Source organism: Schistocerca gregaria, chromosome 7 (genome assembly GCF_023897955.1).
Source record: "Schistocerca gregaria isolate iqSchGreg1 chromosome 7, iqSchGreg1.2, whole genome shotgun sequence".
Taxonomy (NCBI): Eukaryota; Metazoa; Arthropoda; class Insecta; order Orthoptera; family Acrididae; genus Schistocerca; species Schistocerca gregaria.
The window spans coordinates 465592495-465619950 of NC_064926.1; the positions used below are offsets into that span (position 1 = coordinate 465592495).

General features: G+C 39.4%; 1 protein-coding gene across 1 annotated transcript in view; it reads right to left on the reverse strand.

Annotated features, from left to right (window-relative positions):
• Window positions 1-27456, reverse strand: part of LOC126282062 (E3 ubiquitin-protein ligase Iruka-like) — a 151639-nt gene that overhangs the window by 48646 nt on the left and 75537 nt on the right. The window contains exon 4 of the mRNA XM_049981505.1: window positions 3791-3904. Within this exon, the coding sequence (XP_049837462.1) occupies window positions 3791-3904 (114 nt within the window). The remainder of the gene's footprint in view (window positions 1-3790; window positions 3905-27456) is intronic.

A 27456-nucleotide genomic window follows, 5' to 3' on the forward strand; every position in this document is an offset into this window, starting at 1 on the left:
GTGGAGGAGAATATGGCACAACTTCACTAAAAGAATGAATTGGTTGATAGAACACATCCTGAAGCCATAAGGAATAGTCAGTTTGGTAATGGAAGGAAGTGTGGAAGATGAGAATTTTAGATTGATGCCAAGTTTCGAATACACCATGTTAAGTTCAAACAGATGAAGGTTGCAATTGGTATGCAGACATGAAGACCCTTACAAGATCAACCAGCATGGTGAAGTGCATCAAACCAGTCTGTACTGAAGACTGGACCAACAACAACAACAACAACAACAACAACAACAACGTATGTGTGATATAAACATACTAAAACAGGGTAGGGTCAGAGCGTCACCATCGTTGTTGATGCCCAGGATGTTTGTAAATTTAACTGTTTGTATCCTACTTTTCACTCAAGACTATTTTTTAAGAACAGATTTTTTTAACTTTTTAAATATGTTTCTGGATCTTAGCTTAGTATGTACTGTTGAGTACAAACAGGAACACGCTATTAGCTGTTCCATCCCCTCACCCCCAAGAGCATGTCTTCCCAATGAGTTTAATATATTCCATGCTGAACCCTACATGATTCTGAGAGCTGTGGATCAGACGAGGCATGATGAGGGGCCGACATTCCTGATGTGCTCCAATTACTTCAGTGCTTTGCTCACCATGAGGATATCTATGCAGCAGATAAAACACTCCAAAACATTCAGGATGCACTTCTCCAGTTGCAAAGGCTCTGTGGGGAACGAGGACAGGTGGGAATTCGCGGGAATGAGGTAGCTGATAGAATGTGTTACTGAAGCCTACCTACTAGACTTACTAGAATAGAGCAACCAGATTAATATACACACAAAACAATAAACATGAAATATAATAAATACTACAAAATTTCTCCCTACAAAATACCCGCAGAGTGCCAAAATGTCATTGCTATGAGGACTAGTAAACCTGCACAACACACCTTCAAATTGGGCACAGCCTCTTTACACAAGACTTCCTTCTCTGCCATGAAGACCCCCTCTTGTGTGATCTTTGTGACATACTATATTCCATACGGTGAGATAAGAGCTCTGACAGTTGACACGGCCTTGGCGCACGTGCTTCATGCATCCACAATGACCAATCAGATCGTGAAGTTTAGTTTACGTTACTGTGGCAATGCCTGGTGTTGCTATAGTGCTGGGCGACCACTGCTTTCAGTCAGTTGCGCCACGTGCTATGTTCAGGTTTGTGTATAGATGTGTGCATTCTGCTACTTCTGTGAATTTCTTGCCTTGTGTACAAGAGGTAACTTAAGTATAAGCTGAAAATGGATGCCTGTAGAGCAGAGCAGAGGGAAATGAGCAATGCTGAAATCCCAAGCACATACTTTGAAAGAGAAAGGGGCAAGGGTGGACCTTTGATATCAGTGAGTAAAATGGTTGACAGAGTGGCAGAAGCATTAAACATCTGTACAGCGACAGTAAGAGAATCACAAATGATAAAGAAGCTGCCAATACAGCTGCGAGCCCTGTTATTGTGACGCCTGGAAAGTCAAGGAAGAGATTGTGTCGTGCGACTGAAACAGACAACTTTGACAAAAGTGCTATCAGGCAACACACATACGCGTACTACAGCAGGAAGGAGTATCTGACACTTTAAAAGTTGATGGCATCACTGTCGGACAGTGGTTTGTTCACAGGCAGAATGACAAGTCCCTCCATTGTTTTGAATTAAATTGGCTTCCGTTGGAAAAAGTTCTCAGGACAAAAGGTATTAATGGAGCGCAGAGACATTGTAGCATGGAGATGATGTTTCCTGTGTGAGATGTTAGCAGTGAATCCGGAAAATGTAATATGGATTGATGAAACATGGGTCAACGTGCATCATGCACACTCCGCTGCGTGGACAGACAACACACGCCACGGAACTGTGAGTGTACCAACTGGTAAGGAAGGGCGACTCATTACAGTTCATGCTGGCTCTATAAACAGTTTTGTGCTCAATGCTATGATAATATTGCAGGAGGGGGGGAAGAAGAAACACCACCTATGAGGAGATGAATGCAGATACATTCAAAGACTGGTTCGTTACTCGTTTGCTATCAAACGTCAGTCCTGGTAGTGTTTTTGTAATTGACAATGTGTTGTACCATTCATTACAATTAAATAAGGCACCAATGGCTCCTGCAAGGAGAGAGGATATAGTCAGCTGGTTGAAAGATAATAAAATAGGCTTTGAATGGAATATGCAGAAAGCACAACATCTGGAATTAGTGAAACGATACAAGCCACAGAAAAGGCATTGTGCGATTGATATACTAGCAGAGAACCACGGCCACAAAGTTATACGTCTTCCAGCGTACCACTGCCGTTACAGCATAACTGAACTCATATGGGCTCAAACAAAAGCAAATGTCATGGAGCAAATCAAAACCTTTACGCTGAGACACACAGAGGGCTAGTAAATGAGGCTGTCAAACGAATAACGCCAGAAAATTGGAAGAACGTCGTGAACCACGTGTTGAAAAAGTTTACAAGGTCAAACACAGAAGAAAGTTTAAGAGAAGAATCCGTTCATAATACTGTAATTTCTTTATCAGACGATGAGGACAGCAGCAGCGAAGATACCGAAGACTATGTCGTCATGACAAGAGATGACCAATCAGATGTCTATTATCTTGGTGTTTCCGTTCTCCCCCACAAAAAAACAGTGGTAACATCCACATCCTTATTCAATATTTTACATGTAACATTTGTGCAATTTGCTTTACCTTGTTAATGTTGGAAATCTGATTGTGAGTAATTTTTATTTTGGCTGGAACCATAGACATGGTAATTTTTTTTAATGACGTTAATGCCGTTTGACGGTAGTAATTGTATTTTACTGTTATATGATCCAGAATTCAGCCATAGGCCAGTTTGAAGTACAGTAACTTATTTTATGCCAAAAGATATCAGACTGGTATGAAATACAGTAAAATCTGAACCGTATAACAATAAAATAAAAATTGTTGCAGTCAAATGGCTGTAACATCATTAAAGAAAATATTTACGTGTGTGTATATGTAAGTTGACAAACACTGGTAGTGCATGTTAAAAAATATTCCCTCAAAGAACACATCGATTAGCAAAATGCTGCCCCTACAGGAATGCTGCAATGAATGACGTGGCATTGTTAGGCTCTGAGGGAGCCTAGTGTTACCACGGGTCGAAGTGTGGGATGGCCGCTGGCTCACTGCCCATCCAATCGAATACTGGCAACTGCACTGCCAGCTGTCAGAGCTGGTCTCTTGACGTCTGGAGTATAGCTACTGAGTGTACCTGATATCATGACAAAAGGGCAGAAGCTGTTTTGTTAGCAGATACGCCCCCAATTTGAAGTGATGGTGAGATGAATGTGAGCCTTGTTTTAAAATTTTGTGTTGTGCCTGAGCTTCTTCACAAACTGTTACAAAATATACTTTAATATGAGCAGAGGATGGTTAGCCCATCCAGTTAATATATGCATCATCAGTGAACCAACATGCCAACTCACAGCTGTGCGTTTTTTGATCTGATAGCCATATTTTTACAGTATGTCATAAGACAGACTGTGTTAACACTTTTTTGTTTTCTACACGAGTGTGAAAGCAAAAGGAAAAAGTGGGAGATGACAAATTTAGTCTTGCCTGTTTTCTGCCCTGTCTGCAATTTTACATATATTAACCGCATTCATTTCTGAAGACTTGTAAGGACTTTCATAACCACAATGTTGAGCTCATTGACCAAACAAACAAACAAAACAAATGTGGAACATTAAGCATCAAAGCCGTATACTTACACTGGTGCAGCATTTCCTTGTCTCCCTCCAAATGCTCCCCATCCAACTCCTGATAGATTCACAATAAAATCTTGAATTAGGTGCTCTATAGGTTCCAACTGACGAGTTCTAAACCTAAAATGTAAAAGAGCACATTAGCAATTTGAAAACTGAAGTACTACTTGAACAGAGATGAAAAACCTGCATACCAATTTCAAAAGAATTAACCAGACTATCAGAATTGCTCCAGTAATTCTTGTTACAAAATTAGTATGCAAATGCTACTCTTCTGGCTCACATAGTACTGAAAGTGTATTTGGAGTAATAAAACTAATATATGAAAGACGCAAAGTAAGCATAGCCAGATTATATCAGGAAACATGAAAATAATCAAAACTTAAGCACCGAACGTTATTCAAGCTAGAGACACCAGCTGTATTAAACTAAATAACATGGGGGATTTAAAATCATGTAACTGCAAGATAAAGTTATTAACATAATGCACTAATTTGTCCAGAAAAAGGTAAAAAAATGAGACCCCAAATCAAGCAAATAGATCCAGCAGTTAAGATGTGAAACCAAAGATAAAAATAGAGACTCAATGCAGGTGGGATCTGTTTATCAGTTACACCTTAGAAACACTATTTTTTCCAAAAACTAGTTTATAATTCAGGTTTGTAGCCAACTATTCAATGTTAATATTTTGGCACTGGATGACAGTACTTACATTTCTACTACGAATCTCTTAGTTTTACTGATGAAATACTTCCACCATTTTCTAATCTTGAAACTGACAATATTTTAATGCACTAGTTTGAGTTGTTTTAGATGGTGGAGGGAGAGGGGAGGGATGGGGATGACACGAGGCTAGTAAAAGTTATTAGCAAAGGGCAGTGAAAAATCCATTTAAGTTTGATCACCATAATAAGTAATAACATGAGATTGATTTCCTAATTTACACACATTCTTCAAGGTATGAAAACAGGTCAAAGTTTCTTATTGTTCTTCATAACTTTCTGTGTCTCTCCTCTCTTACTGGAAAGCAGCAAATATCAAAACACACAACTTTTTTTGTTATTCTGATTGTGTGTGCTCCTATTTTTCAACCTCTAACTGTACGTGTCAGCACTGTGATAAGTTTCATTAAATCGATCAACTCAGGCACCTGAACAGTCTACTGCACACGAGTCCTTAAATCCACCACAAAGTCATGTATTGAGGTCTGTCATGAAAGGAACATGATTCATGCTCATAAATTTATGGAAGTGTCACTTATGTTGAATTAATGGTAACTGCCTTCAACATAAGACCTACTTCTATTCATGAACGTCAGTCACTTTTTTCCAATATTTCAATGTATGAAACTAGTCACAGTGTAAAGCTGAAGGTCCAAAAACAGTTGCAAAATAGTAAGTTGCAACAAAGAGTTCCTCAGAAATGCAAGTATTCTTGTTTCTTTTGTGTTGAACTAATATGAGAGGATAAATAGACATGTCTGTTAATGACAAAAATAGCCGAGTGATCAGCGTGATAGAATGCCATCCTACAGGCCCAGGGACAGGGTGTCGTGTTGTCTTCATCATCATTTCATCCCCATCCAGCGCGCAGGTTGTCCAATGTGGTGTCAAATGTAATAAGACCTGCACCAAGGCGGCCGGACTTGCCCTGTAAGGGACCTCCTGGCCAACAATGCCAAATGCTCATTTCCATTTTATACCGCAAAGATGAGACACCAAGTTGCAGATAGCCACAACAAAAAGACAGTTACACAGTGGGGTTTTGCCTATAGCTTTCTTCAGAAAAGAAAACACACACACACACACACACACACACACACACACACACACACACACACACACACACACACACACCAGCAAGCAAGCACACGTCCACACGCATGACCGTTATCTCCAGCCACTGCAGATAGAATGAACTGTCGCGTAGAATGAAAGTCCAATCCGGACTGGGGCAGGGAAGAGGAAGGGATAACAGGGTATAGGGGCAGGGGAAGAGCATTTTCTGGCAGAGTGTGCAGGGACTAGATGGCATCAGGATATGGCTACCAGGTGCAGCTTCGGGAGGCTGTGGAAGAGGGAGGGAGTAGGGGCAGGGGCTGGGGCAGGAGCAGGAAAGGAAAGGAGATGAAAAGGGGAAATGTTCAGTGGACACACAGGCAGAGAGTAGCGCACAATGGAGGTGAAGAAACTTGAATTGGGAGGAGATGACAGGACAGAGAGAGCAGAAACTGTTAGGTGGAGTGTGCAGGGACATTGAGAGTGGGGAATGTATTTTAAGGATAACTCGAACCTGTGAAGATCAGAAAAGCTGGTGGCAGAAGGGAGGATCCTGATGCCCTGGATTGTGAAGCAACCACTGAAATCAAGCATATTAGGTTCAGCTGCATGTTTTGCCACAGGGTGGTCCACTTTGCTCTTGGCCATAGTTCGGCAGTGGCCACTCATCCTGGAAGACAGCTGGTTGGTAGTCATACTAATATAAAAGCTGTGCAATGATGCAGCAGAGCTGGTATATGACATTCATGCTTTCACAGGTGGCCTGGCCTCTGATGGCGTAGGATAAGCCTGGGGTAGCAGTGGAGCAGAAGTGATGGATGGGAGGACTGAGCAGGTCTTTCACCAAGTCTTCCACAGGATACCCAGAATCCCAGAATCGCACATCAATATAGTGAATATGGTAAATAAGGAAGCGGTCATTCAGAAAATCTCTCAGTGTATTAGTAGGAAGAAGGGAGCAATGAAAGAATGAACCACGACAATTCAGAAGACATAGTCTGGTTTACTGATATGTCTGAAATAGATGAAGGCACTAGAGCCGCAGTATATGGGGTACAGCCTAGACTATAGAGAGCAATCTCTCTAGGGAAGCTGGATACAGTGTTCCAGGTGGAAATGCCAGCTATCAAAGTATGCACAGAGGAGTATTTGCGTAAGTGCTATGAAGATCTTAACATCTACATTTATTCGGACAGACAACCAGTTCTTAAACCTCTATTACACCCCTATCTACTACCTGTCATACACATCCTGCAACCACCACCACCAATTTGTCTGGTAACAGGCATCTCCTGCCACATCAAAGACAGGGCTATCTAACAAACCAGTCTCGTGTTCCACAAACTAGGCTGCAACCACTGTGCTGCTTTCTTCTTGAGGCATGACAAATTACAAGCTGTCTAGTCCATATGAATAGCCACTGACACCACTGACAAACTGTAGTGAATCAACAGCTGGACCTGCCAGTTAATGAAAATGCTACCCAACAAAATGTGCTTCATTTCAAAAACTGTTTCACAGCCTGTACCATCTAGATCCTTTCCAATAAGACCAGCTTTTCTGAGCTGCACAAGTGGGAACTCTTCCTGCAATATATCCTACATTCCTGTAACCCCTGGCATCAACCTTACCTTCACCACCCTTGTCTTGTCATTCCTCTATCCCTCATCCCCCACCCCTTGATTCCTCCTTACTGTGTGTGTGTGTGTGGGGGGGGGGAGGCAGGGGGGGGGACACATGTGCATGTGTTCTACTTCAGAAGAAGGCCTTTCAGCTGAAAACTGAAATATTTAGCACCCTATTCATTGTGCCCGTCTGCAAATCAGCATCTCCTCTATATGGTGCGTAGCAATCTATCCTTTTCCCATTATTGTAGTTACTCCTGCATTATTTACATAAGTCTATTTTGTATGCGTTGGACAAATATATAAAAACAAAGATTCCAAGACTTACCAAGCGGGAAAGCGCCAGCGGACAGGCACAATGAACAAAACAACACACACACACACACACACACACACACACACACACACACACACACACACACACACACACAGAATTACTAGCTTTCGCAACCGATGGTTGCTTCTTCAGGAAGGAGAGGGAAAGACGAAAGGATGTGGGTTTTAAGGGAGAGGGTAAGGAGTCATTCCAATCCCGGGAGCGGAAAAACTTCCCTCAGGGGAAAAAAAGACAGGTGTGCGCGCGCGCGTGCGCACGCGCCCACACACACACACACACACACACACACACACACACACACACACATCCATCCGCACATACACATCCATCCGCACATACATATCCATCCGCACATACACAGACACAAGCAGACATATTTAAAGGCAAAGATTAAGGGCAGAGATGTCAGTCGAAGCGGAAGTACAGAGGCAAAGAAGTTGTTGAAAGACAGGTGAGGTATGAGCGGCGGCAACTTGAAATTATCGGAGGTTGAGGCCTGGCGGATATCGAGAAGAGAGGATATACTGAAGGGCGAGTTCCCATCTCCGGAGTTCGGATAGGTTGGTGTTGGTGGGAAGTATCCAGATAACTCGGACGGTGTAACACTGTGCCAAGATGTGCTGGCCGTGCACCAAGGCATGTTTAGCCACAGGGTGATCCTCATTACCAACAAACACTGTCTGCCTGTGTCCATTCATGCGAACCTCCGCTAATTTCAAGTTGCCGCCGCTCATACCTCACCTGTCTTTCAACAACTTCTTTGCCTCTGTACTTCCGCCTCGACTGACATCTCTGCCCTTACTCTTTGCCTTTACCCTCTCCCTTAAAACCCACATCCTTTCGTCTTTCCCTCTCCTTCCTGAAGAAGCAACCATCGGCTGCGAAAGCTAGTAATTCTGTGTGTGTGTGTGTGTGTGTGTGTGTGTGTGTGTGTGTGTGTGTGTTTTGTTCATTGTGCCTGTCTGCCGGCGCTTTCCCGCTTGGTAAGTCTTGGAATCTTTGTTTTTAATATATTTTTCCCATGTGGAAGTTTGTTTCTATTTTAACACCAACTCCAAAACCCAACATGTATTTTAATAATAACAAGAAAAGGAAGCAACATACAACTACTTAATTTCAAAACACAAACACAAAACACAAACAATTTCTACCTGTATGACAAACAAGGATTTGCATGTTTGACACCTTTCTACCATTAAATCTAAAAACTTATTATGCCAAGGGGAAAAGGCAGCGACAAACCCCCAGAAAAAAAGGAAAGACACAAAACCTTATTCTAGTACAATGAAACTAGTTATAATTAGAAAACGACTGTAGAAATCAGCTTCAGACTGATCATAGGCAAAAGCAGTAAATAAGGATAACATAGCCATAAAGTATCACAAAATTTTGTATTAAAGAGGAATATTTTCCTTAACTCTCTAATCATAAAGTCAGAGTGCATCATCATTAAAAGATATTTCAACCTGTTTTCAAAATTTGCACATTGTTTACAACACACAATGTATCCGAAAAATTTTGATAAGTCCTATCCTCTGTTCCTCCATCTTTGCAAACATCCAAAAATTAAAATAATGAGGCTTCAAAAATAAAATATTGAAAAGAAAGACAATATAAGGAAGTAAAAACAAAAAAAGCAACTTCTCCAATAAGAAATATTTGTCATTCATTGTATTACACAATGCATCACAAGGTGCAATCTGTTTCTCACACTATTTTCTTTGCTCTCGAGTGAGATGAAATCTTAAGGTCCAAACATGTGAGCAAACTTTCTTGTCAAAGTTGTCCTTATCCAGCCACAGATTTGTCAAACAAGCCCATACACGTACAAGGTCTGTCAGTTTAACTTCACTCTGAAGCACACATCATGTGTGTTAGAGTATTTTGACACGATTGAGAATGGGTGCAAATACAAAGAAAGTATTTCTGGCATTCACATTGGCGCCATGTTTGAAGAAGAAGAATGCAAGATGCTGGTCCAGGGTCTGGCTTAAAATTAGAGATTCACCGATAAAAACCTGATACAGGAAATATTACTCCGAGAACCTAATGATTACATCAACTTTTTATGAATGGACAATGAAACTTTCAATAACTTAAGGTCCTCATAAAAGATCAAACTTGTTTGTCCAATTTGCTCTTATCTATCCATGGATGTGTCAAACAAGCACATACATGTACCAACAAGCCTTGTCAATTATGCTGTATTTTGAAACTAGTGGGAATGGCCACAAATGCAGATAAAACATTTCTAACATTGATTCTGGCACTGTGTTTAAACAAGAAGAAGATTAAAATGAAGAAGTAATCACGTCATTGGTCCCAGGAATGGTTTAAAATGAGAGAAATATACAAATGAAAGTCTGTTAAAGGAAACGTTTTCCTCAAAAGCTGATGATTACATGAAATTCCTGTGGATGGACAATGAAACTTGCAATACTTCTTTAGAGTTACTTCAGCCTCACACTGAAAAAGAAACCACAAGTAATGTAACTTTTAATACTTGTTTACAGTTACTTCACTCTCATATTGAAAAAGGAGACACAAGTATGCGAAAATTATTCCTTTATACTTGGTCCTCTAATGAAAATTCATTAAAATATCACATCGTGGGAATGTATAGCCCAGATAATCCGTGTAAGAACTGGAGAATTTCGATATTTTTTTTTTTATTTCAATGCACTTCCACTTTTACTATATGCGTAGAATACAGATTTTCTTTTTCACCTCTTCACGCATGATATGACAGTGAAAGATGCGACACCATTACCAAGTAAAAACTGTTTTTCACCATAAATATGTTGCAAAACACTGCCATGATCATTGCCCACCATGTCAATTTTTCTGTCAAAATTTCTGGCAAACATGTAAACACTCACTACATTTGACAAACATGTCGATCAGGTCTTCACAGAGTCAAATATTTGACAAACGTAGTGAAGTTAGACAAACTGTTTGCTCCTGTATGGGGGCCTTCAGGGAAGTGTGTTCAAGAAGTTTGGGTGCTGAATTTTACTTCCAGATCTGGGTATAAGATCAAATATAAAACTTATTTGATTGCATCAATGAAAATATTAAACGTACAAAGCACATGAATACATCCAGAAAAAAAAACACCCCGCCACCAGCTATTACACAGCACATGCTTGGCATTAAATACACTGTTAACAGTATACAACGCAATATGATATTCCTACATCCTAAGTGCAATTGTAATTAACTAGATCTATTCAAACAAAAAGAAATATAACTATGAAACCAAAGGACCAGAATTCATGCAAAATGAGTAAATAGAATTTAGAATTAACAGTTATTTAAGAAATTTTAAAGAGAGTTATTTTGGAGATTTTAAAGACTTACCATAATGTACCAGCATGTCGTAATTTGATATAAGGTAACTGAATAAACGTCAAATACAGTTTAATGCTGGATCCAAATAAGAAGCTACATTTATGGACAATATACTATATCTTTTAACTGATTTTGAACTATACATAAACATGTTCTCTTTCTGGTAGTGTAAGTTTTGTGGAGTGTGTTCACAACATTAAACATGCAGCATTACATGCCAATATAGTGTGGAACTGTACTTCCCATCTTCTCTGTTAAACTACTCAACTTAGCTCATTTTAGCTGATTTGCATTTTTTCTTTAATTTACTGTTTTCAAAATTTAACACACAATCTTCTTTTAACAAAAATGCTTTCTACTACTATTTCATCCGGTTCAAGAACAAGGTAAACAATGTCCAAAGCAAATTATAGCTGACAACAGACCCACAGGGATCGAAATCCATTGTGTAATAACAAGTGCAACGAAACTTCCTGGAAGATTAAAATTGTTTGCTGGACAGGACCTCTACCCAGTGCAGACAAGGCTGTGAGGGGGAGCTCGTTTGAGTGGTACAGTATTTGTCTGCTAAAGTATAAGATTCCAGTCTCAAGTACAAGTACAGGCTAGAGTTTTGACCTGCTAAGAAGTTTCAAATCAGTGCGCACAATGCTGCAGAGTGAAAACTCATTATGGAAATAAGCAAAACCCTTGAGACTGGAAGCCTTGTCTGTTGTACTTCCTACATGCTGAATATGCTGAGGTCCAGAATTACAATTTATGAGTAAAATGTAAGAAAACAAAACAAAATAGATCTTATCTACCCCTCCCTCCTTAGTGTTTCAGTCACAGCTTTCTGGTTGATCATTGCATCTATTTTTCTTGGCACTTTATGTAAAATACACAAGTTTTTCTATTGAACTGCAACACCTTACTTTGCCACTGCAATAGATGTTTGCATATGATAATGACGCACAGCTGCTCAGATGGTTTTCTAATCCAATCCTCTTTGTAGAGCAACATTCCAGGTGGTCAATGAGCTATCGGCAATTTTCCAATTACCAAACTATATACCCTTTCCTGGTCAAATTGTGTCTCTTTAAAAAATTAATTTCATTTTACTTTCAAATAATCCCATACATATAAATTATAGTTTTTATTTGTGAGATATTAAAAGGGCTTAATATAGGTCCCCTGACAATAGTAAGTTGTGGGCAAATCTTTATTCAGCACTTATGTGATGATGTAATACAGAGAAAACTTTGAATTCAGGCCATTAAATTTAATTTTTGATAGTCCTGTAGACATGTAGTTTGCCATGTAGAAAACATGATCTTACACTTTGACATCTTAACTGTGACTGCTTCTACATACAACTCGCACCTATGTTGCCGCTATGCAATGGCCAGTGTATATTACCGATTAGCATTGGATAAATAGTTTGTCTTCTTCCATTTCCAAGTGAAAATTCCACAAAAACCAATATTTATGTTTCTGCTGTTGCTAATGTCATTTATACAGAAGCCTATCATTGCCTGCAAACACAACATACCCATAATTAAAAGATCAGTTTCAAAATGCAGTAGAAAGAGAACCACTACTCAGAATGACATCAAATTTGAATAGTACATTATTCATACAGGAGAAACGTTATGGAATAAGCAATAATTTAACAAAAATTTGACCAACAAATGGCACCATATATGCCAGAATATGCACTCCAACAGACATTTGGCACATGGCTGTTCCTCAAGTTTGTGTCCGAGACGCAGAACATGGCTGCCTCTGTGAAAGAGCATGCACTGCTGATAAAGCTCTTCCAGACTGCATCAGGAGCCCTGCAGACATTCCAGAGACTCATGGGTATGGGGGAGGGAAAAAAAGCATTGGTCCAAAGTCTGCTAAGGATCTGGAGAAAACGATTATAAAATTCGAAATGACAGGTCCTTTTGAAGTTCAATGTGGTAGAGGGGTCAAGCAGTGGTGTCCAAACATGTATCAGATGGGGAAATTCCCAAACTTTGGACATGCCTGCAAGTACAGTACATAAGATCTTACGAATCATCATGTATTGCTGTCCATACAAAATCATGCAAGTTCAAGAGTTGGCTCCTGTTGACCTGCCAGCAAGACAATCGCTCTGGAATTTCTTGCTTGCATAGATGTGGACAATGAACAGCAATGGAGAATTCTGTGGACAGACGAAGCCCATTTCCACCCCCAAGGGCAAGTCAATATGCACAGCTGCAGAATAAGTCAAGATACAGAGCTGCAGAATATGTCAAGATACGGAACTATAGAATATGAAGAATGGAAAATCCGCAATCATATCAACCAGTTACACCTCATTCTGCAAAGGTGACTGTAGGTCGGTTTGATAGCATCATTAATCAGAGAGCCACAATTTTTCGTGGAGATGAGTCCTGCAAGTCCTTTTCATATGTAGCATCTCTGGTAATGGCAATGAGAGTCTTGTGCACCAATATCATTCCAACCCGTCAACAGCATGGATGTGCCTGTAGTATCATTTTTATGCAAGATGGCATTCCCTCACACACTGTATGCTCAGTGAAGGGGCCGCTGCAGAGGAATTTTGGAAATGCTAGAATTATCAGCCATCATTTTCCTCCAGCCTGGTTGTCCATATCACCTGATCTTTATATATGTGAGATCTGGCTGTGGTGTTACTTGAAAGATATGTTCAGTGCTCCAATTACGAACATAGCTGAACTGAAGGTATTCAGTGCGCAACACATTCTGGATGACACCCGAGACACACTGATATGTTGTGGAACATGCTGTTTCTCAATTTCAACTTTTGCCAGAAGACTGAGGACAGCATACTGAACATGTCTTGAGTCAGTCTCATGATAATTAGAAACCAATGTCATTTTGCTTTTTATGTTGTTTTTTGCCTCAGAGCAGCTAAAAAATCGATTTTTCCCATGAGATATGGTGTGACCTTGCTGTGGTGGATCGGCTTATTTAACAGTGCCACAACTGCTGACTGCCAAATCTGTGAAGTCATGCACATCAAACAGTACAGATGGTGTAATGTGCAACTCAGACCACAGCCACCATATTGCAATTCACCTGTCTTTGTAGTCAGCTCCATTTACATGGAGAAGCTTACTCGCCATGTATTGGTAAAATTTTCATTATTTTTTCATTTTTCTTTTATTTATTTATTTACTTTCCTCCTGTGTCAATAATATGCTGTTCAAATTTGACATCATTCTGAGCATCAGTTCTCTTTCTACAATGTTTCATTCTACACAGTGTAACAAGCATATCCAGACAGCTCACATTACCAACGAACTTACTGTGTTTACTTAAAGCATATAGTCTTTGTGTATTATGTATTGCTTCTTCTTCATTGGCTGTCTTTTTAAGATGTCTGAAGGTACAATGCCAGTTTAAGTGGACATGAGGTACACAATTTTATGAAAACAACTGACATAGGGCTACATTGTTCTCTTCATCTTGTTTTACATCATTGAATACTTGATCTGAACTTTTAAGATACTAAGTTAAGATTGAACTCTGATCCTTGGACACAGAGCAATTAAAAATCCATAGTGTAAACATCCTTATCCCTTTCCGCTCAAATGTTCCTTCAGCTTTTCAAAAAGATTGTAATTGCATTGTGCAAGTTCTGGACTTTCCGATCATCACCCAAGTCTGTGCAGCCTTGATCTGTATCACCCAAGTCTGTGCAGCCTTGATCTGTAAACAGTAGACTGTGTGTGGATCCAATTATGTAAAACAAGATGAGGGTAACAATGAAAACCCATGTTACGTAGTTTCACAAAAGGGTGTACCTCATGTCCTCTTAAATGTAAACAAACCTGGAAAACTATTCCATTATTATTTGTTCCGTATACCACCAGAACTTCACTGTCAATCTATGTGCAGTTTAGATGTTTCACCCACAAGAATCTTACTGTCCCATATACTTCAACTTTTGATTATGTTTACAGTTGCCACACTGTTTCAGTTTCACACTGTGATGGATCTATTACCTGTAGCACAGCAGAACTTTGTCTGCAGGATACAAAGGAGATGCACTCTCCTCTGACATTGTGTCACTCTTGTTATACAATGGTCTTAGCATGCAAAAACAGGCTTAACTTCCTTTCTAAGCTCCCTATGTATGACGACTAAGTATGCAGGGCACATACAGCATCATGAATTACCAGGGGATTTTTAAGGATAATTCTGCAAGCTGAATGCCATAACTGTTACATTTATATTGTACTTGGGAAATCAGTAAATTACTGGTAATAATACACACTAATAGAAAAGTATTAAAAGATCACATCACTATGAAGATAAATTTAAATCACTGTAAACTGTGTAGGACACTTTTTCATCAATAGCTGACCAAGATGTGTCCCACGACAGCACAAAGTAAACAAAAAACACGACGTCTGTAACATAAAAATAAAACTTTGTTACAATCAGTGAAATTTTAATTCCCCATTACACATGATGTTTTGATCAGTGATCGAAACAAGACTGTGGACAGATGGTGAATAAATCACCAAAGAAGTTAGGATCAGTCCCTCGGACATGGGAGAGCATGTGATCATTCGAGACTGTGCAGGAAAATTTGTCCATTCGTATTCTTAAGAACAGTACATTTTCATATGAAACTATTCAAATCCACTGAATGCAATTCATACTACAGTCCATGTGTAGAAACCTGGTTTTTGGAATGAAAACTTAAATGTTTATATCAAGACAATATACTCTTTCACAGAGGTTTGCAGATGCTCTGATTAACGATTCTAGGGACAGTACCAGTATACAACAGCAACACAGAAAGAAATTTATTAGCCTCCAGTGAGACTATCTCCTCAACTTAATGTGTGTGGAACTATTAGATTTGTACATGCTCTAATTGCATTTGTGTGAGTGGCACACTTAGGCTCTTAGAAAAACCATATAGTCTTTTCCAAGGTACAATATTTGACACATGTTCGTGCTTCAATACAACATAATTCTGAGTGGAAACATGAGAACATAAAGCAAAGGTAGTTGACCTTTTTACTCCTACTGCCCACATTTTTAACTCTGTTAAGTAGTAAAATTTTCTAATTGCTCACTTGTTCCACAGCAATGGGGTGGTTTATGAAGTAGGGAAGTAACTCTATAAAATCTGTAAAGCTGAGTTACAGCAAGACAAAGCATATTATAATAAAAATAACTCAAATACTTTATATTGAATTTTCACTAATTTTGGCAGAATAAATAGTCATAAAACAACTTACTGTAGTTAAATTTATTTTTGTACTTATATGTTGAATGCCTACTCTTAGAACCATGAAGTCTGATGAAATTATATTTAGGTAATTAAATATTTAATGAGAGCCCTGAGGCTGCGAAACTAAATAATGATTATCTGGCTCAATTTTTGTAAGAAACTAACACAGGTCTCCTCGTCAGGAAGTATATGGGCAGTTTGTCTCTGTTGTCATATGATTAACAGCACTAAAGTCAGATTCCACAAGATATGAGGTAGAGAAAAGAATCAATAATAAACTGAATATAATTATACACATATATGGATACAAGACAGACTCTCTTGTTTTGCCATAGGTTTTCATATCCACTTCTATTGGATTTATGTTTACTCCTCCATCATATCTAATTTCTAAATTCTTCTTGGTAAGTTTTATCAGCATCTGCAGTAGAAACCATAAATCTCCAGTTTCAAACTATCTTCAAACTGTTTTTTATGTCTAATTTAAATTCATTGGTGCAGCTGCTGAATTTGACAATATCATCTGGAGCTATGTTGCCTTTAATAGATGGTAATTCAAGAAAGAGGTAAAATTCTCACATCAAAGAATTATAACTCAGCAGCTCAAGTTTGTCAGAAGCAATGAAACAATATTCTGGCAATCTATAAGTGTTTTATTTGCCTCTTGAAGTTACAAACTGACATAATTAAATCTATTTAAAATATCTGCCAAACAAACGGCATTATTCTTTTTGGTTCTAAACTGCTGATAGAGACTGCTCATTATTTCAATGAACAAATTGTACTGCACCATCATATAATGCTATAAATGGAGCCAAAAATGTACTCTTTGACAGCCACAAAATGTTTGTGTGCAAAAGTGACTTAACAAAATCTTCATTACTATTCTGGCAAGACTGCCAAAATATACTATCATTTTTTGAATTGGATCTGATCTTGTTTTTGGCTCGAATTATTGTAGTTAGTGATGAGATTTGTACTTAACTGATTTCCTACTACATGTTGCCCATGTAACACTCAATGAATACATTAAACATCTGGCACTTCTTCCTTCAAATAAGCAACAAATCCACAACAGTAACCTACCACTGATGGTGCTCCATCAGTAAGGCACGCAACAATATTACTCAAAGGAACAGCATTTCTTCTTGCAATATACTGTTTTCATCATAATAACATACCTGTGTCATCAATAAAGTATTATTATCTGCAATAGTAAACTTATCCAGATGCATATAAAATGAAAAATGTTGAAGAATACTTGCAAAGCCCCCCCCCCCCCCCCCCCCCGCCCCCCCTTTCAACATTGACTGCCATGTCTTCAATTCACCGCTTTACTGCATGATTACGTAGAGGCAATGTTTTCAAAATTTGATTTACATTCTGATGCATTACTCTTGAGAAATTCTTTTATGGAGGGTGTTATTACCATTTCTCCAGTATTATAGCTTTTCCTACTTTGTAATTAATTGTGAAATGCAATAAGTGGCAATTAATCCACCTTTGTTCACTGCATGGTGTTTCTTAAATGATATAATGATTGTTGAATGATTTTGACATTTTTATATTTCTCCTGAAAATATTAAATGGACTTGCCATACCATTTGACTGCCTTGTAGAAATATGTTCTCACAAGCATTATTGAATAATTTACGACACAATCAACACATCTGATATTTTTTTTATTTAAAATTGATTCTACGAAACCCACCTTCAGAAATTCTAACAATTAGCCATTTTGAGTCATGGGCTCACAATATTTCACAATATTTTGTTTGAAGCTGTAGGCATGTGTACACTGTCATAAATCTGCTTACCTCCAAGTGCAGCCACAAACGAAAGAGTCTGTGCCGTGTGTCGTTATCTATGCATAACTCTCGCACATTGTGAATTGGGTTTGGGGCAGGGGCAGTGCCGGCTACCAGCTCTGCTTGTCTGATACAGTTGGGAGGTGCACAAGTTGTTCAGGGATAAGACTTTTTAGTATCGCACTATAGTGCCACCGAGTTTTTCTAACATTACATGAACTACACTTATGCCCGACTGGTACTAGTAGTTGATTTTCTGAAATGTAAAGTTTCGCAGGGAATGTTACACAATTCTAATAGAAACGCGTAATACATTGTCGATTTACTTCAGATAAAATTCCAAGCTTTCAACGATGCCCTCCATCACCACAGTCAGGGACTAAAACCACCTGTCGTGAATTGGTAAGGTTCCCACTTTTATACTCACAGGACAGCATCCGATAGGCTAGATTACATCATGATAACACATACATAGGCTGTGCACTCTGCATCCGCAAGTTTTGCTTGCACACTCCATCCAGCATTGCCAGCAGTATCATGCATCACATCAGGCAGTGAACTAGCTAAAATGACTGATGGATCTGCAATGCGTTTCCCACTACCACCAGCCGTAGCTAATTTTTTCATGGAAATTGTTTAAGACCGAGCATTGAACAGTGCTCCCTTCCCAGCCTTGCTTCTCCAGATTTTTAACCTGCAAGCATGACAATATAGCACTGCAGCAGTTCGTTGCTCATTTGAATGGCATACATCCCAACATAAAATTTACAGTGGAGATGGAGAATGACTGGAAGTTACCTTAGTTGTGTTCATCGAACAGAATCAGATTGAAGACTAGGTCATTCCGTGTACACAAAACCGATACAAACAGATCTGTATCTCAACAGGTGTAGCTTTCACCACCTAATTCAGAAGAGAGCTATGCTGAACACTTTAGTACACAGAGCCAAAACTATTTATACACGGATCGCCTCGGCTCCGAGATCGAGCTTCTGGTAAGACCAAGACATGATGCTGTTCAAACAAGCCAAGAGAACCGGAACATAGCACCGTTTCCATTCTGCTGTACAACTAGCAAGATAGGAGTAGTCATAAAAGGCATGGCATCACACCAGTCTTCTGGCCAGCCAGAAAAATTATAGAAACACTGCGACTGGTTAAAGCTTATCTCGGCCTGAGTGTGCCAGGAATTTATTACATTCCTTGCGAGTGGCAAGTGGTACACTGGTCAGCCATAATCCTGTGTTTACTACACAAAAAGTGGATTTCTTCTTTATTGCACGTCCATTTTATTGATTGTTTTTCTGGTCACAGGTCACACTATCCTGTGTCTTATCCTGCATAAGGGCTGTGTGTCATACAGAGAGACAATAAACTCTCAATTATCTGTGGTAATTTGGACTTTAAAACCATGGAGAACCAAATTCGGCAGATAATCCACAATTAAAAGCTGTTCAAAAACAAAACTTAATCACAATGTCATAATTAAAATTACTTAGCTAATATTTATTATAAATTCTGCCTTAATCATCATAGTATATGTGAAAATTCGGTGCTTACAAAGAATACAACACGATCCAGTTTCATATTACCTTACGCTATTTTGAGACAAAATACAGTCCAGTGCTTGCTATGTTCAAGCAGCACAGTGTTTACTATATTCATGTGGTAACATGAAAATATCGCTCTCCTGAGGTCACCCCTATGTTAAAGAAATATTTTCAGCACGGGGGAAAGAAAAAAAGGAAGAAAAGGAAAAGAAAAGAAGGAAATAGAAGGGGGGGGAGGTGGTAGGGGGAAAGGGGGGGAGGAGAGGGAGAGAGAGGGAGAGAGAGAGAGAGAGAGAGAGAGAGAGAGAGAGAGAGAGAGAGAGAGAGAGAGAGAGACCATAGATAATTGAGAGTTTACTGTATATGTCTTTGGTTGTTCTGACTGAAATAAATGTCTTTTGATATACTGTGTGTGTATTGCAGTATTCTCCTTTGGACTTGCTACACAGTTTATAGTTTGGTACATCACCTACCCACACACCTGCCTACCAGCAGAATTCTCATTTTCAAGATAATATTGGGTATGACCTTTTCCATATGATATTTCAATACTTCCTGTTTAGTGCAAGTTCATTACGGTGTATTACATTAGCTCTACAGTTTGGTTCATTAAAATGTTTTTATTAAATATATGGTTCCTTGGGAGTCTGCAATTGATAGATTATTCTGTTGTAACTTTATATTCTTGTTTTATTAGTTATTATTACTATACGGTACATGGTGATACAAGTAGTTAACAGAGGGAGGGGGGAGGGGGGGTTGATCTCCAGTGAGTGGTTTTACGTTTTATGACAACATATAAATAAATATTTTTCCTTCCCATTGTACTCATCGGTATATGATTTTTTTTTGTTTTCTTTTTTTTCTTTTTTCCTTCAGGCGATTCACAAGCACTAACATTAGCACTACATACCTGTTGTTTGTCAACATGTGACACGTAATATCCCTGATGTTATTCAACCTGTACATTGAGCAAGCACTAAAGGAAACAAAAGAAAAATTTGGAGTAGGTATTAAAATCCAGGGAGAAGAAATAAAAATTTTTGAAGTTCGCCGATGACATTGTAGTTCTGTCAGACACAGCAAAGGACTTGGAAGAGCAGTTGAATGGAATGCACAGTGTCTTGAAAGGAGGATATAAGATGAACATAAACAAAAGCAAAACAATGATAATGGAATGTAGTTGAATTAAGTCGGGTGATGCTGAGGGAATTATATTAGGAAATGAGACACTTAAAGTAGTGAAGGAGTTTTGCTATTTGGGGAGCAAAATAGCTGATGATGGTCGAAGTAGAGAGGATATAAAATGTAGACTGGCAATGGCAAGGAAAGCGTTTCTGAAGAAGAGAAATTTGTTAACATCGAGTATAGATTTAAGTGTCAGGAAGTCGTTTCTGAAAGTATTTGTATGGAGTGTAGCCTTGTATGGAAGTGAAACGTGGATGATAAATAGCTTAGAAAAGAAGAGAATAGAAGCTTTCAAAATGTGGTGCTACAGAAGAATGCTGAAGATTAGATGGGTTGATCACATAACTAATGAGGAGGTATTGAATAGAATTGGGGAAAAGAGGAGCTTGTGGCACAACTTGACTAGAAGAAGGGATCGGTTGGTAGGACATGTTCTGAGACATTGAGAGATAAGCGATTTAGTATTGGAGGGCAGCGTGGAGGGTAAAAAATCGTAGAGGGAGACCAAGAGATGAATACACTAAGCAGATTCAGAAGGATGTAGGTTGCAGTAGGTACTGGGAGATGAAGCAGCTTGCACAGGATAGAGTAGCATGGAGAGCTGCATCAAACCAGTCTCAGGACTGAAGACCACAACAACAACAACAACCACAACAACAACATACATGTACTTTGTAATTTTAGGTGTATGGTTTGAAAATGGGCAAGTCAGCCTGAAAGTGGTAACTGTTGCATCAATGAATAGTGCATTCATGCAACCGAGATAGACAACGTCACATTATGTGTGTCCATCGGCCAAATGTAACTGAATAAGTTCTCTAGAGAATGAAAGACTGAGTGAAGTAGTAATAGTTGCACGATATGATTATTGCGATCCGACATACTCAAAAGAGGTCAAAGACATTTTTTAAGCCTGACTGCAGTGAAACAAAATATGAGATACAATGTGAAAACAAAATTTGTATTAAATCCTGTACCACTTATGTTTTGTCTGTCTGTCTGAATGTATGTATGTATGTATGTATGTATGGACACACATTATTACAGTTCATTGGAATTTATAATTAAAAATATGTAATGTGAATAGTTTCAATGTGAAACGTGCCTAAAAAAAAAAAGGGGGAGAGAGAGAGAGAGAGAGAGAGAGAGAGAGAGAGAGAGAGAGAGAGAGAGAGAGAAGAAGAAGAAGAAGAAGAAGAAGGCAATGGTTATTTGCCCGTTTCTAAGGCCTTGTAATTATTAGTACAAAAGCTGGTTTATGTGGCATTGTCAGCAATGATAATGTGGGGGAAAAAAAAGTTTAAAGTAAGTTTCCTTTAGCTTATTAAAAATTAATTCTAAACTGTATGGAGTTACTTGAATAGTTATTTAAATAGCAATCCCCAGTCAATTTATTATGCCCTACGTTCATAACTGTTTGTCATTTTAGTACAAATGTTACAGAAATCGACAGTTCCACAAGACGAAGGAACTTTAAAGAAGTTGCCGTAATCAGCAAACTACAACGTAGGTCCCTTTGGCAACCTTGTTGAAATCCAAGCTCAGAAGGTATGTGGCGAAAATTTGACTACAATCCCTGTTTTTGTTTTCTAGAAATGTGTATCAAAATTATTGATCGCTTCTTTCAAGTATCCGACACACCATTGCATGTAACAAGGTGCGCTTATCTCGAAACCTGGCATACACGCAGGAATCTAAAAAACCACATCTCCTAAAACATCAGGTACCATAGTTAACAGCATTATCAAATTTTCCTGACCAACAAACAATGTCTTAGTTTGTGTGCCATGGCTCTGTATTACTCCATTTACTGCACGCAGGTCTAAATTTTTTGATAAAAAGGCCAAATATTAAGTTTGGTGATTGGTTGATTAGGCAATATCCTGATTATTATTATTATTATTATTATTATTATTATTATTATTATTATTATTATTATTATTAGCCACTTTCAAATCAGAAAATTTTTCCATGAGTAGCCCCAAGAAAGCAATAACACATGCTACTATTGAATACACAATTTGAAATTACACAGTTTTTATTGTGTTTATATCACACGATTGCCCGAGAATTCTGAATGCATACAAGACTGCCCACCTTTAAACAGTTTCTCTCTACGTTAGTCACACTAAGTTTTCTATCAACAATAGTTGACTGTTCCTTGTCAAATTTCAATGTCACTGATTTTCATGGGTCTCATGTGTGCAATGTACACTCCTGGAAATGGAAAAAAGAACACATTGACACCGGTGTGTCAGACCCACCAAACTTGCTCCGGACACTGCGAGAGGGCTGTACAAGCAATGATCACACGCACGGCACAGCGGACACACCAGGAACCGCGGTGTTGGCCGTCGAATGGCGCTAGCTGCGCAGCATTTGTGCACCGCCGCCATCAGCGACAGCCAGTTTGCCGTGGCATACGGAGCTCCATCGCAGTCTTTAACACTGGTAGCATGCCGCGACAGTGTGGACGTGAACCGTATGTGCAGTTGACGGACTTTGAGCGAGGGCGTATAGTGGGCATGCGGGAGGCCGGGTGGACGTACCGCCGAATTGCTCAACACGTGGGGCGTGAGGTCTCCACAGTACATCGATGTTGTCGCCAGTGGTCAGCGGAAGGTGCACGTGCCTGTCGACCTGGGACCGGACCGCAGCGACGCACGGATGCACGCCAAGACCGTAGGATCCTACGCAGTGCCGTAGGGGACCGCACCGCCACTTCCCAGCAAATTAGGGACACTGTTGCTCCTGGGGTATCGGCGAGGACCATTCGCAACCGTCTCCATGAAGCTGGGCTACGGTCCCGCACACCGTTAGGCCGTCTTCCGCTCACGCCCCAACATCGTGCAGCCCGCCTCCAGTGGTGTCGCGACAGGCGTGAATGGAGGGACGAATGGAGACGTGCCGTCTTCAGCGATGAGAGTCGCTTCTGCCTTGGTGCCAATGATGGTCGTATGCGTGTTTGGCGCCGTGCAGGTGAGCGCCACAATCAGGACTGCATACGACCGAGGCACACAGGGCCAACACCCGGCATCATGGTGTGGGGAGCGTTCTCCTACACTGGCCGTACACCTCTGGTGATCGTCGAGGGGACACTGAATAGTGCACGGTACATCCAAACCGTCATCGAACCCATCGTTCTACCATTCCTAGACCGGCAAGGGAACTTGCTGTTCCAACAGGACAATGCACGTCCGCATGTATCCCGTGCCACCCAACGTGCTCTAGAAGGTGTAAGTCAACTACCCTGGCCAGCAAGATCTCCGGATCTGTCCCCCATTGAGCATGTTTGGGACTGGATGAAGCGTCGTCTCACGCGGTCTGCACGTCCAGCACGAACGCTGGTCCAACTGAGGCGCCAGGTGGAAATGGCATGGCAAGCCGTTCCACAGGACTACATCCAGCATCTCTATGATCGTCTCCATGGGAGAATAGCAGCCTGCATTGCTGCGAAAGGTGGATATACACTGTACTAGTGCTGACATTGTGCATGCTCTGTTGCCTGTGTCTATGTGCCTGTGGTTCTGTCAGTGTGATCATGTGATGTATCTGACCCCAGGAATGTGTCAATAAAGTTTCCCCTTCCTGGGACAATGAATTCACGGTGTTCTTATTTCAATTTCCAGGAGTGTAGTTTGTTAATAGATAGAAGAGAATATGAGCTGTCTTGCTTATGTTTAGCAGTAATTTATTCTCATAAAGCCAGGGCAGGAACCTGAGTTGCTTGGAAGAAAAAAATTGTGATCATCTAAAAAACAGCAGTAGTATTTATCCGGTTTAATGGGAGCTCATCAATAATAAGTAGGAAAAAGAGTAGGCATAGTACTGAGCTTTGTGGGACTCCACAGCTTATTAGCATTTTGTCAGAGTTTTTGCATATTTTATCTCTGATGCAATTAGCTTCAAGCTACTGAAACAACAGTGAGCAATTAACAACATCAAAAGCCTTACCAACATCAACAACAATACCAAAGGAAAACCCTCTTTGTCTGAAGAATTTAAGAATGTTCAGTGAAATTAAGAAGTGCATTACTTACAGCCCCCTTTTTAATAAATCCAAACAGGTGTTTAATCAAATATATTTTCTTCAAAAACGCTGCTAATTTTGGATGATTTTCTCAGTTATTGTAAATATAGGCAGAAGTACAGAAAAGAGGTAATAACTGCTTAAACCATGACTGTCACAATTTTTGAATAGTGGAATTACCTTTGTGGCCTTTAACAATTCTGGGAAACGCCCTCTGTTTATTGACATACTTATCACATTACATAGTGGTGTCAAAATTTTCACAGTAATATCCATTTATAAGTAATCTGGGATACCATCAACACCACATGATTAAGAGGATTTTGTGGTTGTAATGATTAATGACTTTTACACCTCTTTATCAGTTAATGGGGCCAGGAAATTTCATTTGCTTGAAGGTGGGAGTAAAGCTGTGTAGGATTCTGCTGATACAATGATTCCTGGAAGAAGATCTTCACCAATCTTTGAAAACTGCTTGTTGAATAATATAGATCTTTGCTTTGCACTCAAATTTTTGTAGTATTAGCTGGTGATAAAATAGTTGCACTTGGCATTGGTGGGGAGCAATGACTGCTTTCCAGAAAGCTTTACTCATTATCTCAATTTACAATATAATGCCTCCCACGGACCACAGACCTTCCCGAGAAGGTATGCCTTGCATCCCTCTATGATACAATAAGCAGTACCATGGCTACAGCCACAACGGAGGTGTATCTGTGGAGAGGCCAGACTATTATTAGATTCCTCAAGAGGTGCAGTAGCCTTTTCATCAGTTGCAGTTATAACATCAGCCAACATGGCCTTGCTACGCTGAGACTGCTAACAGCTCAAAGCAAGGATAAATAATATTTGTAATTTTTTTTTTTTTTTTTTTTTTTTGTGGACATGAAGCTCTACTCAATGGTTAAATGATGAAGGCATCAGCTTGGATAAATATTTCAGAGGTAAAATAGTCCCCCATTCAGATCTCTGGGTGGGGACGAACAGAACAGTGAACACATTTTCAAAGCGAAGACAGACATGATGCCAACTCTCACCACATTAGTACAGGTTTATATGCTAACTAGCTCTGCAGGTGATGAAGTGATTGAAAGAATGTATAGTGAGGTAAAAAAATTATTCAGATGGTTAAGGGAAATGATGATGATGTAAGTATGATGGGGGATTGAAATTAGATAGTAGGAAAAGGGAGAGAGGAAAAAAATAGTAGGCAAATATGGACTGGGGGAAAGAAATGAAGGAGGAAGCTGCCTGGTAGAATTTGCACAGATCATAATTTAATAATGATTAACGCTTGGTTAAAGAATCATGAAAGGAGGTTAAATGTGGAAGAGATCTGGAAACACAAAGGTTTCAGAGTACACGAAGGTGAAACAGCACTACCAAGACCAAATTTTAAACTGCAAAACATTTCCAGAGGCAGCTGTGAACTCTACTCATAATTTATTAGAATATTACAACAACTTGTAGAAATGTAGGAAAGAAACTGGGACCTGATAAGTTGAAAACCAGAGGTAGCCGAGTTTCAACCAGAGCATTAGACAAAGATTTACTGAAACAGGGTTAAAGATGACAAAAGAATGTGAATAGGTGCTCTTGAGAGGTGAAATAGTGAAGAGAGTAAAAGATCAAATAGGGAGAAAGTCAATAGCCCATACAAAATGCATGACATATTGAATCTAACTAAGGAGAATATATATAAATGTCAGCAAGTAAAACAGATAGAACAGAATGCAGACATCTAAAAAATGAGACAGATAGGGAGTGCGAAGTGGCAAAGCAGAATAGCTATATGAGAAATGTAAAAACGTACCCTCCTGCACAACTAGAGGCAAGATAGATTTAGCCTGTAATAAAAACAGAGATAGTTTCAGAGAAAAGAGAAGCAGCTGTGTGAATATCAAGAGATCTGATAGCAAGACAGTTCTAAGTAAGGAAGGAAAAGCTGAGAGGTGCAAGGAATACATAGAAGGGCTGCAGAAGGATGGGCTTGAAGGTAATACCATAGAATGGAAAGAAGAAATACATTAAACTGATTTGGGAGATGATACTGTGAGAAAAATTGGATGGATTACTGAAAGGGGTTGAGTAGATGACATTCCCTGTGAATAATTGAGACCCTTGGAAGAACCAACCATTACAAAACTATTTAACCTAGTGTGCACAATATAGCAGACTTCAAGAAGAATGTAACAATTCCAATTCTGCTGACAAGTGTGAATACTACCAAACTGTCAGTTTAATAAGCCAGGGCTGCACAGCACTGAAACAAATTATTCACAGAATAATGGAAAAAACTCATAGCATCTGACCTTGAGGAAGATCGGTTTGTGTTCCAGAGAAATGTAGGAACTTGTGAAGCAATACTGACTATGGCGTGACTTAAAAGATAGGTTAAAAACCAAAGATAGCCTACATTTATAGAATTTGTAGATTTCAAGAAAGTTTTCAACAGTGTAAACTGGAATGCAGTCTTTGAATTTCTGAAGATAGGAGGCAACAAATACAGGGAACAAAAGACTATTTTCAACTTGCACGGAAACCAGGCTACAGTTAAGAGTGTCTAAGGATATGAAAGGGAAGCTGTGGTTGAGAAGGAAATGTGAGAGCTGCAGGTTATCTTCTATGTTTTGCAGTGCCTACATTGAGAACTGTAAAGGGAACCCAGGAGAAATTTGGAAAGAGAGTTGAAATTCAAGAAAAAAATAAAAAACTTCATTGTCAGCTGATGACATTGTAATTCTGTCAGAGGCAGAAGAG